The sequence below is a fragment of the Ochlerotatus camptorhynchus genome, unplaced genomic scaffold (assembly GCF_037179485.1).
Source record: "Ochlerotatus camptorhynchus isolate MF236.1 unplaced genomic scaffold, CSIRO-AGI_Acam_v1.1 ptg000930c, whole genome shotgun sequence".
Lineage (NCBI taxonomy): Eukaryota > Metazoa > Arthropoda > Insecta > Diptera > Culicidae > Ochlerotatus > Ochlerotatus camptorhynchus.
In genome coordinates this window covers 22,762-38,211 of record NW_027041376.1, presented here as the reverse complement: position 1 = coordinate 38,211, position 15,450 = coordinate 22,762, and the positions used below count along the sequence as shown (strand labels likewise).

At 43.7% G+C, this 15,450-nt stretch overlaps 1 protein-coding gene across 1 annotated transcript; it reads right to left on the bottom strand.

The window, feature by feature from the left end:
• Window positions 1-2,922: 2,922 nt before the first annotated feature.
• On the bottom strand, window positions 2,923-3,345 carry LOC135715476 (histone H2B-like). The gene has a single exon (XM_065238745.1). The coding sequence runs from the start codon at window positions 3,343-3,345 to the stop codon at window positions 2,923-2,925; it is 423 nt and encodes a 140-aa protein (XP_065094817.1).
• Between the last annotated feature and the right edge of the window lie 12,105 nt (window positions 3,346-15,450).

Here is a 15,450-nt window from a genome sequence, read left to right as displayed (position 1 = left end):
TCATCATCGCCGGCCTTCAAGACCGGAATGTGCGAACTCGCTTGTTTCGGATATATAGGAGATGTATTCGATGAGAAATTCCTTCCCCGAGCAGCATAGTGGACAAACTGGATCAGATGGTTCAGGCTTTAAACTTAAAGTTGTATATTCCACCGTTCCTCGTTGGATGTGCTCCTGAGCGCTGGAAGTTTTGGAGTATATGAGCATGTTAGAAAGTCACCCAGCATTGCAAGAGCATAATACATAAAAGTGCTTTAGAAGAACAGGGAAACTGATAGCGTAAGATGAGCTGCAGAGCTTTTACTATTTTGTCCGAACTCTAGCTCAATCTCCTCCCGAAGGTGAAAGTGGTTGAAAGCGAAGTTCCACGCTGAAAAGAAAATCGTCACATCACCGTGCTTTGCAGCGAGATGAGGACGGGAGAATGCAATGAGATACAGAGTAGGAAGACTGAAACACGATGTTAGCATTGCGAACCTCCTCGTGATGCTCCACCCAAGCTTTGCTAGAGACTATGCATGGTCTCCGTACCGACGGCCAATCTGGTCAGGTTTTGTAGATACGTTTGAATCTGTGCTCTTTTGTAGAAGGTTAAAAATGGAACGCTTTATGTACAATTCCCACGCGGCACAATGATGCAGAACTTTGTCTCTCACTGTATAAAGAAGCTTGAATTTGGGCTTCTGCTTCTATCTGTTTTAATGACATTACAATCTTTTTGCTGAATTACTTCTATTTCTACCTATTAACGTGATACATTTGTTGTTACATTTCAATTTATTTAACTAATCAAGAATTATTAATCTTTGATTCATGGCTTCTTAATTTGCTACATGTTTTCGCTTCAGAGGCATAATTTTATTGAATTTTAAAAAAATGGTGGTGTTGTATACAAGACACGACCGCAGGGTTGCGTAGACTACGTTAAGCTGTGTAGTGAATTTCTCGTGCGATTTTCTAGATATTGATTTAAAATACTGTAGAAGTAACCTATGACTTCGGTCCTATGTACATATTTGGGATTTCCTACTTAGTAAAACTTGATTGAATTCAGGGCCTCATAAAAATGCGACTACATATTCTATTTCATTTGGTTCCTAAATTACAATCAGATATGAGTAAGGCTTTCTTCTGGTGATTCATTGAAGCGTCCAACAATGACCGTCATGATGGCTGATATTCCCTATCACTTCAAGATTTCTAGGACATAAATCTTGGATGGTTGTGACATCACTCATGAAATTGAAACTCCTTGTGTACTGGACTGCAACAAACGTGAAGTTCCAGTTTCTTTGTTATAAGTTTTGTGAGAGCTGATATCTGTACTCTTGAAATTTTTCTATGGCAATGAGACTGATCCTCAGCGATTCAACTTCAAAACGCTAAAAATAAATGCACACACAAAAACGGAGTGCACAATTTTGCATCAATGTTATGCAAAATTTCATAGTTGATCGAGATGATATCAATTAGCCATGAATCCCTCAAATAAGTTCTAGGTACATCTTTTATCTACCGATTGAACAAATAAAAAAAATACTAAGGCTATGTTCCATTAGGAAAATTTGCACTTAGATTTGACACTTCGAAAATAAATTAAGATGTTCAAAAATCCCTCTATTGTACATCGGCCGATTTTCGATTCCTTGTCTGTCAGAAATAAGTCCGCTGGAATCGCAGGTTTATTTGAAAATTTTCCATCTATCAAATTTAAGTAAAAATTCACCAAATGGAACATAGCCTTAATAACTTGAGCAATGAACCGTTTCTTGTTGTGTGTGTCGTATTAGATGCTAGATAAAAACTTCTTTTATCGATATGTGTGCTGAAAATACCTGGGCCGTCGACGAAGAGAATCTTGTCAATGTCCAGCCCAAGGCTGAAAGTCTCTTTAATAAAGAAAAAAAAAGAATCTTGTCAGTGTTACTTAGGACCTAATGCAATGTTTAACTTGAATTAATCATTTCTTCCGACCACTTTCCACAGAGATGGTGCTGTTCTGCTGGTAGGAAGTGTTAAAAATCCCCATATAGAAATTGAGAGAAGGGGGAATAATTCGCTTTCGGTGCAGTTAAAAAAAAACTACAAGAGACAGCCCTATGGGGTTGTACGCAATGGTGACGTAGGACTACGTGGTCTTATATAATAAATGGTAATTTGTATCTTTATTCAGCCAGGTATTAATCTGAACCATATTTTAATTATTTTCCTTACCTCATTTTTATATTTTCATTTTCTGTTCTAATTACTATCGAACCGATTTGTCTGGAATCTGATGAAATATTGCTTGGAGCCAATGCCCATGATTGCGCTGGGTAATTAAAATTTTTATTCAACAGATTGCGTTCAACGTATCCACATCGTATAATGGCCCCATCAAGCAGACCGCTCGTAAGTCCACCGGAGGAAAGGCTCCTCTCAAACAGATGGCCAGATGGATGAGTGAAGACGTCTCATCGCTACCGGCCAGGAACTGTCGCTCTGCGTGAGATCCGTCGTTACCAGAAATCGACCGAGCTGCTGACTGCAAGTTGCCTTTCAAGCGATTGGTCCGTGAAATCGCCCAGGACTTCAAGACTGATCTGCGCTTCCATAGCTCGGCCGTTAATGGCCCTACAGGAATTTAGCGAGGCCTATCTGGTCGGTCTGTTCGCCATCCATGCCAAGCGTGTCACAATTAATTCATGTTCCATTTTCGGTTTTCACAATGTGTACCACTGTACGGTCGTGTCATGGATACAACCCCTTATTCTTTTTGTCAACATTATTTTCATAAGACAAATCAACTGATTTCTTTTCGCGAACTTTGCTAACGCTGCTTTCAAACATTTAAAAGTTCAATAAATCATCAAAACCTCTTTCACGTTGGAAATCGATTGGTGGCCCTGAAAAGGGCCGATTGATTGTTTGGATGGTACGAATTTACTTGAAGCTAGTGTACTTGGTGACGGCCTTGGTTCCCTCAGAGACAGCGTGCTTGGCCAACTCACCCGGCAGCAGCAGACGAACAGCAGTTTGGATTTCGCGGGAGGTTTCAAGAATTAATTCATCAAAAGAGATGAGATTCATTTCGCGGGAGGTGATCGTCGAGCGTTTGTTGTATTGAGCCAGACGGGACGACTCAGCAGCAATACGTTCGAAGATGTCATTGACGAAGCTGTTCATGATGCTCATGGCCTTCGACGAGACTCCGGTGTCTGGGTGGACCTGCTTCAACACTTTGTAGATGTAGATGGCATAGCTTTCTTTCCTGCGCTGTCTCCTCTTCTTCTTCTCTCCCTTGACGATGACTTTCTGCGCCTTTCCGGACTTCTTGACGGCCTTTCCACTGGTTTTCGGTGCCATAATTTAGCTGTTCGCTTCGGTAAAGAATAACTGATTGTCCTTTTTTTTTTACTTTTAATGATCTATATTTCTTGAATTTGTGTGGTTTACATGTATTACATATCAAGTGACACAGGCGCGTCTTTTCAACTTTAGTTCCTTTGAGATTTCAATTATTATTAATTACAGTTTCTAGTCCTATCAGGCCTGTTATAACAATGACCACCTTGGTGGGATTGGTTAGTTTTAAATTTGAAAAAGGAGACTACTTATAACTACTATTTACAACTACAACTACTATATACACCTAACCTACTATATACAAATTGCTTATCAAAGCATGTTCTGATAGATTACATTTTTGTGCAAATTTAGTCTTAATTTCGTTAATTCTGGAATCTATTTTGGCAATGCCTGCCTCTTCATGTAAATCTGTTATTCTAGTGTCGAAAGGACGATCAAGAACCATCCTCCGCACTCTATTCTGAGCGACTTGAACTTTGTTTTTGTGAGTCTGTGCACATGATTCCCACACCGGAGCTGCGTAGAGGATCGCAGGTGCTATGATTTGTTTGTAGACGGCCAGTTTGTTTACCCTTGAGAGGCGGGATCTGCGGCAAATCAGCGGATACAGACACCTAACCAAGACAGAACACTTGATTACGGTTTTCTCCACATGCGAACGGAAGAGGAGCTTTTCATCGAACAACATCCCGAGATAGGTTACTTCGGCGGACCACTCAACCCTTGTGCCATCCATGATTACAGTACAAGATGGAGCCGGTTTTAGTTTGGGCGATTGCCGATGGAGGAACATGATCGTTTGTGTTTTGGAGGCATTGATTTTGATTTTCCACGTGGTGGCATAATCAGCAAAGGCGTTAAGGCATCGTTGAAGTTTGTTCGTTATTTCGCGAGGCATCCTTCCTTTGACGGCTATTGCGGTATCATCTGCGAATAGGAAGAACACGCAACCGTCTAGGGGAGGAATGTCTGAAGTGTAGATGCTGTAAAGTAAAGGGCCCAACAGACTTCCTTGTGGAACTCCTGCTGAGTTGGAAAACGTGTTTGAAAGGCAGCCATTCAACGATACCTTGAACGACCTTTGCTGAAGGTAGTTACGGGTGATTTTAACAAGATGCAAAGGAAAGTTGAAGTTACAAAGCTTGTACACAAGTCCATCATGCCAAACATTGTCAAACGCCTTTTCAACGTCTAACAAGGCCATGGCTGTGGACTTGGATACAGCTTTGTTACTTCGGATGTTATTCATCACCCGTACTAGCTGGTGATTGGTGGAGTGCCCCTTTCTGAACCCAAACTGTTCCGGAAGGAGAATGTTATTTTCCTCGACAAACTTGAGCAAACGATTGAGAACGAGTTTTTCGAACAATTTGCTCAGCGCTGAAAGGAGGCTGATTGGTCTGTAGCTTGAAGACAATGTTGGATCCTTACCGGGTTTGCGGATTGGTATGATTTTTGCTACTTTCCAGATGCTTGGAAAGTAGTGCAGTTCCAAACATCTGTTGAAGATAGCGGTTAGAAGAGACTGCACTTTCATGCTGAGTCTCTTCAAGATCAAGTTGAATATACCGTCAAACCCGGGAGCCTTCATGTTCTTGGTGCATTTCAGCGCTGAGCAAATCTGTTGTACTGTAATCATATCCGCCGGAGGCACGACACAAGGGGAGGTATCTAGGTTTTGAACGCATTGCGCTACCTGATCATCGAGCGGACTTTGGATAGTCGAGCCAAGCAAATGCGATGAAGCTACATGCTCGCCGATCGCATTTGCTTTCTCCTGTGGGGTGATTAAAAGCCGATCGTCATCATTTTCGACTTTGAGAGGTGGAACGGGTTTGGGATGATTTTTCAGGACCTTGGCTACCTTCCAGAATGGTCTGGAGCGGTCATCCAGATTCTGGACAACACGCCCGAAACTTTCATTTCGGAGTGAGTCCATTCTGGAAGCAATCTGCCTATTCAGATCGGCCATTTCACGTTTTTTACCCAGGTCTCCAGTCCTCTGAAACTGGCGTCTACGAACATTTCTCAACCGAATCAGTAATTGGGTGTGGGAATCAATAGCAACAAACTTACCCCTCACAGGAACTTGTCGAACGTATGCCTCGTCAGCCATGGATATGGCCTGTTGGAGCCCTTCTAACGTCCGGTCGATGTCATCTACGGTGTTGAGCAGTGGATTTTCATCGATGTTGCTGTCCACCATTCGTCCGTACTGCACCCAGTTGACATGGTGGTAGTCTTTACGCAGGCAGCTTCTAGCAGGAACCACGTTGACACCGACTTCAGTCACCACCGGTTGGTGGTCGGAGCTGAGATCGTTGTGCGCCTCCGGCTTGGATAGTCCGATGTTTGACAGGAAAAAGTCCAGCGTGGAGGGATTTCCCGCCGGAGAGATGAAAGTTGGTTCGTCCGGAAATTGCACAGTGTACAATCCATGTTGTGCGTGGTCGAACAATAGACATCCGTTCCGGTTCCTCTGGTAGTTCCGCCAAGCTTCATGGCGGGCGTTCAGATCGCCCCCAACGATGAATCGGGAGCTAGTACGGGTGATGGCGGTCAGGTCCTTCTTGAATTGGATTCCTAATCCGTTGCTTGCGGTACACTGGCGTGGGCAGTAAACAGCGATGAACCGGACGTTTCCAGTTGGTGATTCCACCTCCACACTAATGGCCTCGATGATAGAAGTGCGGATGTGGGGCAGAGTGCAAAACTTGATTCCCTTTCTGACGATGACCGCTACACCACCCCCCCTGGAGCTGGTGCGATCAAGCCGGATAATGTTGTGGTCAGGCAACCAGAAGCTGTCACCGGACTTTAGGTGGGTCTCAGTTAGAAGAACCACGTCGATGCTATGCTTGCGGAGGAAGTCGGCAAGCTCAATATGTTTTGCTCTTACAGAGCAAGCGTCCCAGGTAGCGATGGTTAGCGGTTTAGACACCATACTGGATGATGAACTTACCGAGCACTTGGATCTGTTCGGGCTTATTGCGGCACTTACGTAGAGCACCGGTCATGTTGACGAAAATTTCCATCAGTTCATCCGCTGAAAACAGATCGGGGTTGTTGTTTTGCGCTGGTGGTTGTCTCCAGAATCCAGGGGGGATGGAGAGCTTTGGCCAGCAGAATCACCAGAAGTTGCTTGAACGGAATGCACCCGCGAATTCGCTTGCCTTTGCTGAGGAGCACGAAGAGGTGGGAAATCCTCCGTCCGAAATGCCGGGACTTTGTCCTTCTTGCGTCCTGGTTGGCTGTTAGCTGCCGCCTGTTTTCGGATCCGTTTGAAGTCCTCGCGTTTGGAGCACTGTCTGTCGGAACCTTGGTGAGCACCACCACAGTTGGCGCATTTTAACACCACAGCTCCATCCGCAGGGCAGTCGGAAGTGGCGTGGTCTTGAGCGCAATTGCCGCAGCGTGGCTTAATGTTGCAGTTGCGGGTGCCGTGTCCAAAGTTCAGACACCGTTGGCACTGAGTCACATCGCGATGGCCGCCACGGTATGACTCCCAGCGGACAATGATGCAATTGATGGAGCGGATGGCTTTCAGCGCGTTGAGTGTCACCGTTCCCTTCTGGAAGTGTACCAGGAAAAGGCTATCCGGATACGCCTTCACATTCTCGTCTCTTCTTGTCATCCGATAGACGGCACTTGGGGCCAGCTTGTACCGGTCCCTGATTTCAGCTTCGATAAACTTCGGGTCGAAGTTTGGTTGGCCCCTGATGACGACCTTGAATGGTTTCTCACCGGGAATGTCGTGGGTGAAGAATTCCACCTTGGAAGTCCTCAGGTGGGCGACGACCAAGTCATACTCCGCTTTGGTACGGAGCACCACCTTGGTGCCGACTCTGCCCAACTTGTATTCGGCTTTAACGCCCAGCGTCGCTAGATCCGCGATGAGCTCATTAAGATGAGCATTTTTCACTACCAACGGAGGTAGCTTCACTTTTGCCGCACTCGGGCCGGCAGAATTTTCGTTGTCGATGGCGTCGCCGAAATCACCGATGTCGCTGGCGTTCGTTGCTGTGACGTCATCACGTCCACTCGCACCATCGGACTGGCCTTGGTTTTTCTTCCTCTTCTTGGATCGCTTCACCGTGGCGGTGGTGGTATTTCCAACATCGGTGGGAAGAGTAGCGTACCTATTTGAAATAGGTACACTCGTGCTACACTCACCACTGTTCTTCTCCGCTTTCTCACGGAGCCTGCTCCGGGAGCGCTGTCTTCCCATCACACGATGCGACCGACACTACTGACGACGCGAATAAACGTTTGGAATAAGCTATCGAACAACTCGACAGAGCGAGCAATATCGGACTGAACTGCTTGACGAACAAGCAGAGAATGCTGAGCTGATACCAGACAGCAGCGCTGCTTTATATTTGTTTAGGTTAAAGCAGAATAATGTGCAACCAAGTGGTATAAAAGCTACAAAGACTACAACTAGCGACACTGGCTATTTTCTTTTTGAATGAACGGCGAATGAGAACGACCCAAATTTGAGTTTAGTTCACTCATAATCGCCAAAAGTGTAGGAACTCAGCGATGAGTAAATTTGTCTCATGATTTCGTGTGGAAAACCTAAAAAATCTGCCAGAAAATGAGGAAATTGACGAAAATTTTATTCAGTCTCGGAGTAGTACTAATAGACTGAGTGAATCCAATCTTTACTTTTCTCAAATTCGGGAATTTTTCCCTGGAAAATCCTGGAAAAACCTGGGAAAAAATAAGGCAAACTTACTCATCGCTGAGTTCCTGCACTTTATTTCTTATTTCTGAGATAAATAAACTCAAATTTGGGTCGTTCTCATTCGCCGTGATATCACCTTGAAAGATATCGGCGCCGGTGGTTAGCGTGATTACCTCTCACCCCAGCAGGCCTGGGTCCAATCTCAGTCGGCGCCACCGGCATGTTCTAAGGCATAACATCTCTGGGAGCTGCCTCCCTGGCGTCGGTAGCATTACAGCTCAGTACGGAAAACAAATCTCGCGTCACTTTTCAATAGGTCCTATCTACATTGATCGATTCTCTTCATCGACACTCTCTTTCGTAAATATTCGGCTTCACAAATGTGGATCAACAATAGAAAAGAGCCCATCAGCATTTGTAAACAAACCGTTCCAAAGCCCTTTACTCACAAAGCGAAGGCCACCCACACAAACCAACACCATCATCGGATAGGGGAAACTTCTACCTACAAGATGTTGGTGTTGGTTTGTGTGAGCGGCCTTCGATTTGTGAGGCTTTGGAACGGTTTGTTTACAAATGCTGATGGGCCCTATTCTATTGTTGATCCAGAAATGTTTCCTGCCGTCTTCGTCGAATTAGATGCTAGATTGTTGCTTCTTCCATCGAAAATATCCGGCCGTGGCGATTCAAAGTTGATCAAGGTTGATCAAAATAATTTGTATCCCTGCTTCCAGTTTGATAACATGAGCATTTTGTGTGGTCGGTGGTTCTGAATATGGACAAACAGGCAGATGAATTCTATTCCTACTCTTTTCTGTAATAAGATTGGTGGCCCTGAAAAGAGCCGTTTTGTTTCCAATGTTGGTGATGATTTACCTCCGAAACCAAACAGAGTGCGTCTCTGTCACTTCAAAAACGTAGATGACATCCATGGCCGCTTACGCTTGGAGTGTTTAGTGTAGGTGACAGCATCACGGATCTCATTTTTCAGGAACACCTTCAGCACACCTCGTAAATCAAACCGTAGATACGTCAGACACCGCCACGGCGAGCCAGACGACGGATGGTGGTTATCTCGAAGAATTTGCGTTTGGTTCTGAACATGGCTCCCTATTCGCACGCGCCCGAGGATCGGAGGCGAATGCCACTTCGACTTGTTTCGTCTACTTACTACTCTCTGACGACTGTGCTGGGGAAGCAGCATATGCATGTAGGTAATTGGTGGATTTGTTAGTTAATTCGACGCTTTTGGACAATGCTGGACATTTACCAGTTTTTCAATAGTTTCTTGTTGAAAATCAACATTCGGAAGCATTTTTATCAATGCGTAGCCATATTACTGATCGATTGGTGATAAAGTTATTGAAATTGGACCAGGGGCAGCTGAGTTATTAACGTTCAAAATCTTTCTTAATTTGTTACATGTTCCATTTTCGGTTTTCACAAAGTGTACCCCCATATAGAAATCAAAGACGTAGTCCTACGTCAAAAGTGTGTAAGGCTGTTGTACGACCGTGTTTTGACGAAGCACAAGGGCTGCACTTTGATCGATGACAAAAAATTCGTCAAACTCGATTTAAAGCAGCTTCTCGGTCAAAAGTTTTACATCGCGACTGGACGTGCGGATGTGCCGAGAAGATTTAACTTCGTGTTTGCCGACAAGTTCGCGAAGAAGGTCATGATTTGGCAAGTGATTTGCAGTTGTGGCCTGAAAACGGAACCATTCGTCACATCCTCGAAGATGACATCCCAAGTTTACTTCGAAGAAAGCCTGAAAAGCGTGTTTTGCCGTTCATCCGCAAGCATAGAGGCAAAGTCATCTTTCGGCCCGATTTGGCCAGCTGAAACTACTCCAAGGTGGTTTTGCAGGGGTATGCTGCCAACAAGATCGATGTTGTCCCTAAGCTTATGAATCCTCCGAATTTTTTTTTTTTTCTTTATTTATTATTCTTTTTTTTTTGAAGTAGGAAAGTCCACTGGAGGTTTTCTCCTTTCGAGATAATTCATCCAACAGGCACAAAACCTACTCTTCTTTTCAAAATTAACATTACAAAGGCTTTGTTTCACAACATTTTCAGTTTTTGTTTTAGTCGAGGCAGCGGTGGTCGTTGATGGTTGGTGGTGCGGTGGGTGGCGGTATGTTGGGTGGCGGTATGGTGGGTGGCGGTGTTGCTAGGCGGTGGGAGGCAGAAGAAAAGAAAATGATTTTCATGGCATTAGTAAACAGCGTAACGGTAGTTTGGAGTAGAAGCTCCCAGTGAGAGTGATCTCTTTGAAGGGAGCATAAAGCAGCAGTGAACGATATTACACTGGTACACATCGGTCTAAATTATGTAGTTTGCAATATGATTTTTTATCCATAAAGTCACATGATGTTTGTATCGCTGTGGATTTCGCTCCGATCGTAGAGAAATAGGTAGCGTGTTGTATTTTGTTCTACCATAGTAACTGTAAGACATCTTTCCGTACTCGGTGTTTGGACGACTAATGATAAGTGCTGGGGGATTTCTTGTTTCATAGCGGTGGGACGTACGTGGAAAAGACTGGTTGTGAAGAGCTGACGGATTGTGTAGGAGATTCTGGATTTGTACCAAGGTTTGTAAGTGTACAAGTCTACTGTTGGATACAGCCACGGTTTCTTGAAGATAACTTTCAGACATCTATTTTGAGTCGTCTGGATTGTTTTAAGTTTGGTTTTACTCGCAGCACCCCATATTGACACTAGGTAGCAAATTCTCGATTGCACGAAGGCGTGGTAAAGCAGTAGAGGTTGATTTGAAGGCAGAAACTTGGACACTTTCCACAGCACTTCACATGTAGTAGTGATGGCCTTCGGCAGCGTGTTGATATGGTTACTCCAAGATAGTGTAGAGTCAAGTGTTAGTCACAGGTACTTGAAACTATCCACTTCGTCGATCTTCGTCGAGTTCACGACAAGTTCGTGACTTCTTGAAACAGTTAGGCGAGGCGAATGGAATATTATGTATTTGTTCTTGGCGAGGTTCAGTGATAGCAAGTTTTCTGAGAAGAAGTCCTCAAATTTCTCCAAATCCTGTTTCATGAGATCCACAATTTGATTGGCATCGGTTCCGATGCACGATATTGAGGTGTCATCGGCAAAAAGACGTGGTTTTCCGTGCAAACGTAGGTTCGGCAAATCATTTATGTAGAGCAGAAATAAAAGCGGGCCAAGATTGCTACCCTGCGGTACTCCGACTGACATACGTCTATATGCACTGGTAGTTTTCTGTACAGAAACAGACTGTTTTCTCCCAGATAAATAACTTTGTATCAATGTGTTTGCAGTTCCCCTGATGCCGTAATTATCGAGTTTTTGCAGCATTACAGCGTGGTCAATTATGTCAAACGCTTTCTTTAGGTCAAGAAATAGAACTCCTACTACTTTACGCTTATCCATCGCGTCGTAAATGTCGTCGACTAGCTCACTAGTTGCAGTTAGAGTATTTGAACCAACGCGGAATTCATACTGGTAATGATAAAGAGCATCGGTGACCTCAAGAAATTTGAGCAGTCTACGAACGATGAGCCGTTTTAGTACTTTGTTGAAAACCGAAAGAACAGATATTGGCCTGTAGTTGTTTGGATCCTTTTTTGAGCCAGATTTGTGGATTGGTATCACTCGGGCAATTTTCAGGAAGTCCGGATAAAGTCCGGTGTCAATGATTTCGTTGAAGACATCCGTTAATAATTCGGCAAAAAAATCGTAGTGGGTTTTCAAGAATGTTGCTGGAATACCATCCGGTCCACAACTCTTGGAGCTGTCAAGTTCTTTAATTTCCACAATTACTTCCTGTTTCGTTGTGGGTCTCAAGAAAAAGGAGTTCCTGCTGGGTCTCAAACTTCCAAACTTGGTGATATCTCGACGACTTGTGATGCTGGCGGCGAGCTGGGGTCCGATTCCACTGAAGAACTCGTTGAATATATCTGCTACATCTTTGGGATCCTTAACGCTACGACCGCAATGCTCGAGTTCAATTTGTTGCTGCTCATCAAATGTGTGACCTAGCGCTTGATCCAGGATCTTCCACATGTTTTTTGGATGTGAATCACGGAGTAGGTTACTGTAGTATGATCCCTTGGCTTGTTCTTTTGTTCGCTGAAGCATTTTCGGTACATGGGCAAGTTGTTCCTGGAGGGAGTCTCCTGCTTCTGGATAGAATTTTATCTTTTATTTGAATCATTTTCCACAGATCGAAGGTCATCCATGGACAGTAATGGACACGACCCTTTTATCTTTGCTTGCACCGTTATTTTACTAGAGCCATTTTCTTTTAATTCCTGATACAGGTTAAGGTGATTCGCTGTGAGATCCTTATTCTAGTTATCACTTCGAACTTTTAAGTGCACAAATATCAGCATCCAGGACACGTACAACAATGAAACTGTTATTCAACGTTTGCTGCGCTGCAGCATACATAAAGTAGCAATTTCAGGTGCAATGAGGCACTAATTTCTGAGATTTGTGTAATTGAAAATTCGAAGTGGAAGTGCATGTATAGCCCTCGTAGCGGCCATTTGTGGACTCTACAGGGAATCACCTTAATGATATACTGCAGTTTTGCTTCTGCGGATCCAGTTGGAAGAGATCTGGTGGCGTCAACAAAATCTTCGTGTAACTTTGCGTGGTTTACTATAGTTTTCTCCAAAACACGCTTGTTCATAATTTTGGGATTCTGGAACGTGGAAAGCACGAAACAATGGTCACTAATATCGGAAAAAAATTGTTTCATTGACTACGTTGTTCAGCAGAGATTCAGAACAAACCACATGGTCTGGAATATTGCTACTGATCGGTCTTGTTGGAAATGTATTCGTTACTTTGAAGTTATAACAACGCAGTGCACTTAGATATTCCTCAACAGCTCTGTTGTTCGGCTGATTAACGGGTAGATTGACATCACCAACCATAATACAAGATGATCCGCTTCTTGCATCTGATAAAACCGTCTCCAAAGTTGAAAGATACTGTGCTACGTCGAATGAAGGTGGTCTGTACATGGCATGCACATCGAAGTGTGAACCGTTCATAGCAAGGCGAAGGTGAATGTGGTGGAACCCACAAATGTGTTCATTCAAAATGTCATCGTATATCAACGACTGTCTTACAAAGACAGCTAGACCGTTACCAAGAGATTCAGGACGACAAAAGAAAGTGCTTTTGTATCCATCAATGCTATAAAGTTGTCGACGATCGTCTTTCACCCAAGTCTCTCCAATTACCACAATGTCAATTTCTCCAGAATAAACTGCCAAAAATTCTTTAATGTTATCAAATTTCTCAAGCGAATTCATGCTTTTAATATTGAATTGTAGGACTCTTATCGAAACACGGTCCGATTGTATTGGTAGGTTTTTATTTAGATCAGTAACCGTATTGAAATAATAGTTCTTATTATCGAATTTGGAATTTAAACGTTTACGACTGATTTAAGGCTAGTTTTGGTGATGGTCCTTGTGGTGACGGGGTTGAGTTGTTTCCGGATGAGTTGAGTGCCTGCTTCTGAGATGCTTTCGATAGTGATTCGAGATCCTTCTGCGATGAAATTTTCTCCACTTTTGCGCCGTCGTGACGTTTCACCAGTATTTTGCCATCTCTTCCCATCCACACGTATTTGAGGTCTAACGAGTTCTGCAAATCTTTTGGTTTTTGAAGAAGATCTTTCCCGAAGGATGTTATTTCGTCACGTACAGTGATCCGATTTGTTGACCCGATGAAAGCTTCACAAACAGCAGACGCCAGCAGGACTCCATGAGCTCGTTTCTTCTCGAAAAAAGCCTCCTTGGTGTTTTCGTCGACAAACCGTATGATGAGTGGCGCTGTATTACCGCGATCATTCCTCCAAAGCTCCAACGGCGTTCATCACACAACTTACCACTTCCTTGGTGTTTTCATTTTCCAACGCAGGAACCCCCAACATAACTGCATTTTTCGCCAACAGCAAACGATTCAATCTATCGAGGTCGAGCTCTAGGTCGTACACAGTGGAGACAAGTTGTTGATTTCTGTTTTGACACTCCTGTACTTCTTTAGACAACTTAGAGTTATCTCTCTTCAAGCCACATAGCTCCTCTTTGAACATGTTGAAACCAGCCTGTAAGGTGTCGAACTGATTTGCCAGAAAAGCCTGAGACTCCTCAATATGCTTGTTTGTTTCCACCAGAGTAGCCATCGACGCAGCCATTTGAACCCTAGTTTCTTCAAAAGCAGCTCGAGACTGCAACGATTCCTGCTTGATTTCCTGAATCGACTGGTTGAGCGACCGCATCGAGATCATTGGATTGTTTTGGCTGACATGAGCGGCTGTGTATATCAATGCATTCAACAGAGCAGAAAAAGAGTTTTTTCCTTGCCTTAGAAATCGCGTTTCCGTAAATCTTCTTGCAGCGAAAGTGGCAGCTTTTATTGCAATAAAGGCACTCGATCATCCGTGACAGGTCATTCTCACTTTATTTGTGAAAACATGTGCAGACATATTCTTCATCTAGATTGGACATTTCGTAAATAAGTGCCTGGGCAATCGTCGATACCATCGACAGACCACAACATACAATCTACCAACACAAGGAGCTTCTGGGAACGATAGCACCAACTATAAATCTGATCTCACTGTAGTTTGGCACGATCCGTTTGACAGACGTATATGCAGAGACCAACCGGTTCATGTTGAAACGTTGCGATGGCTTTTGTTGTTCGTTGTATGAATAGATGCCGATGACCACAGTACAATTCCGATATAAGTACCTGACCCCAGTCCGCATCGTGCTCTCTTGCCGTGCGGATCTATTTGCTTTTTGCTTAAGGAAGTGTTTCTATTACCTAAAGCTACAACAAATTTAAAGAGCACTTTTCAGTGCTCAACCTGTAAAAATTTTCTACCTTGTTCAACTCTTATTCCTCTTCGATCTTTGTTTGGACCCTACCCGAGGTAATCCTTCTTGGATATCGATTTGGAAAATTCCTCTTCGATCCTTCAAATTCTTATAGTAATCTGCTTGGAAGTCGATTTGGATAAAAATTTACTGCCGCCATGGCGCCTAAACGCAAAAGAAAGGGGCAAACTCTTGACCCCTCTTCTGATGAAATTAATTTGAGTAATCAATTTGATTTGCTCACGGATGATGAGAATGATCCATCATCCAAGAAAAATTCTAGTAAACTTTCCCGGCTTAATGCCAAGAAGGAAAAGATTCCCCCTATTGTGATAACCACTTCCGATTTCTGTGGAATCCGATTCCGATGGAACTTTTGAATTTCGTGAAAGTTAAGTTTTCACTACAAATTGGACGTCGGGGTGAATGCCGTGTATTGGCTGAAACCTTGGACGGATTTAAATGTCTTCTTAAGTATCTTACTGAGAAGAAGCATAATTTTTTTACTTACGACACCAAAACTG

What these genes read in the sequence shown, in the direction of transcription:
- LOC135715476 (XM_065238745.1), bottom strand. Translation starts at nt 3,345, where the DNA reads ATGGCACCGAAAACCAGTGGAAAGGCCGTCAAGAAGTCCGGAAAGGCG.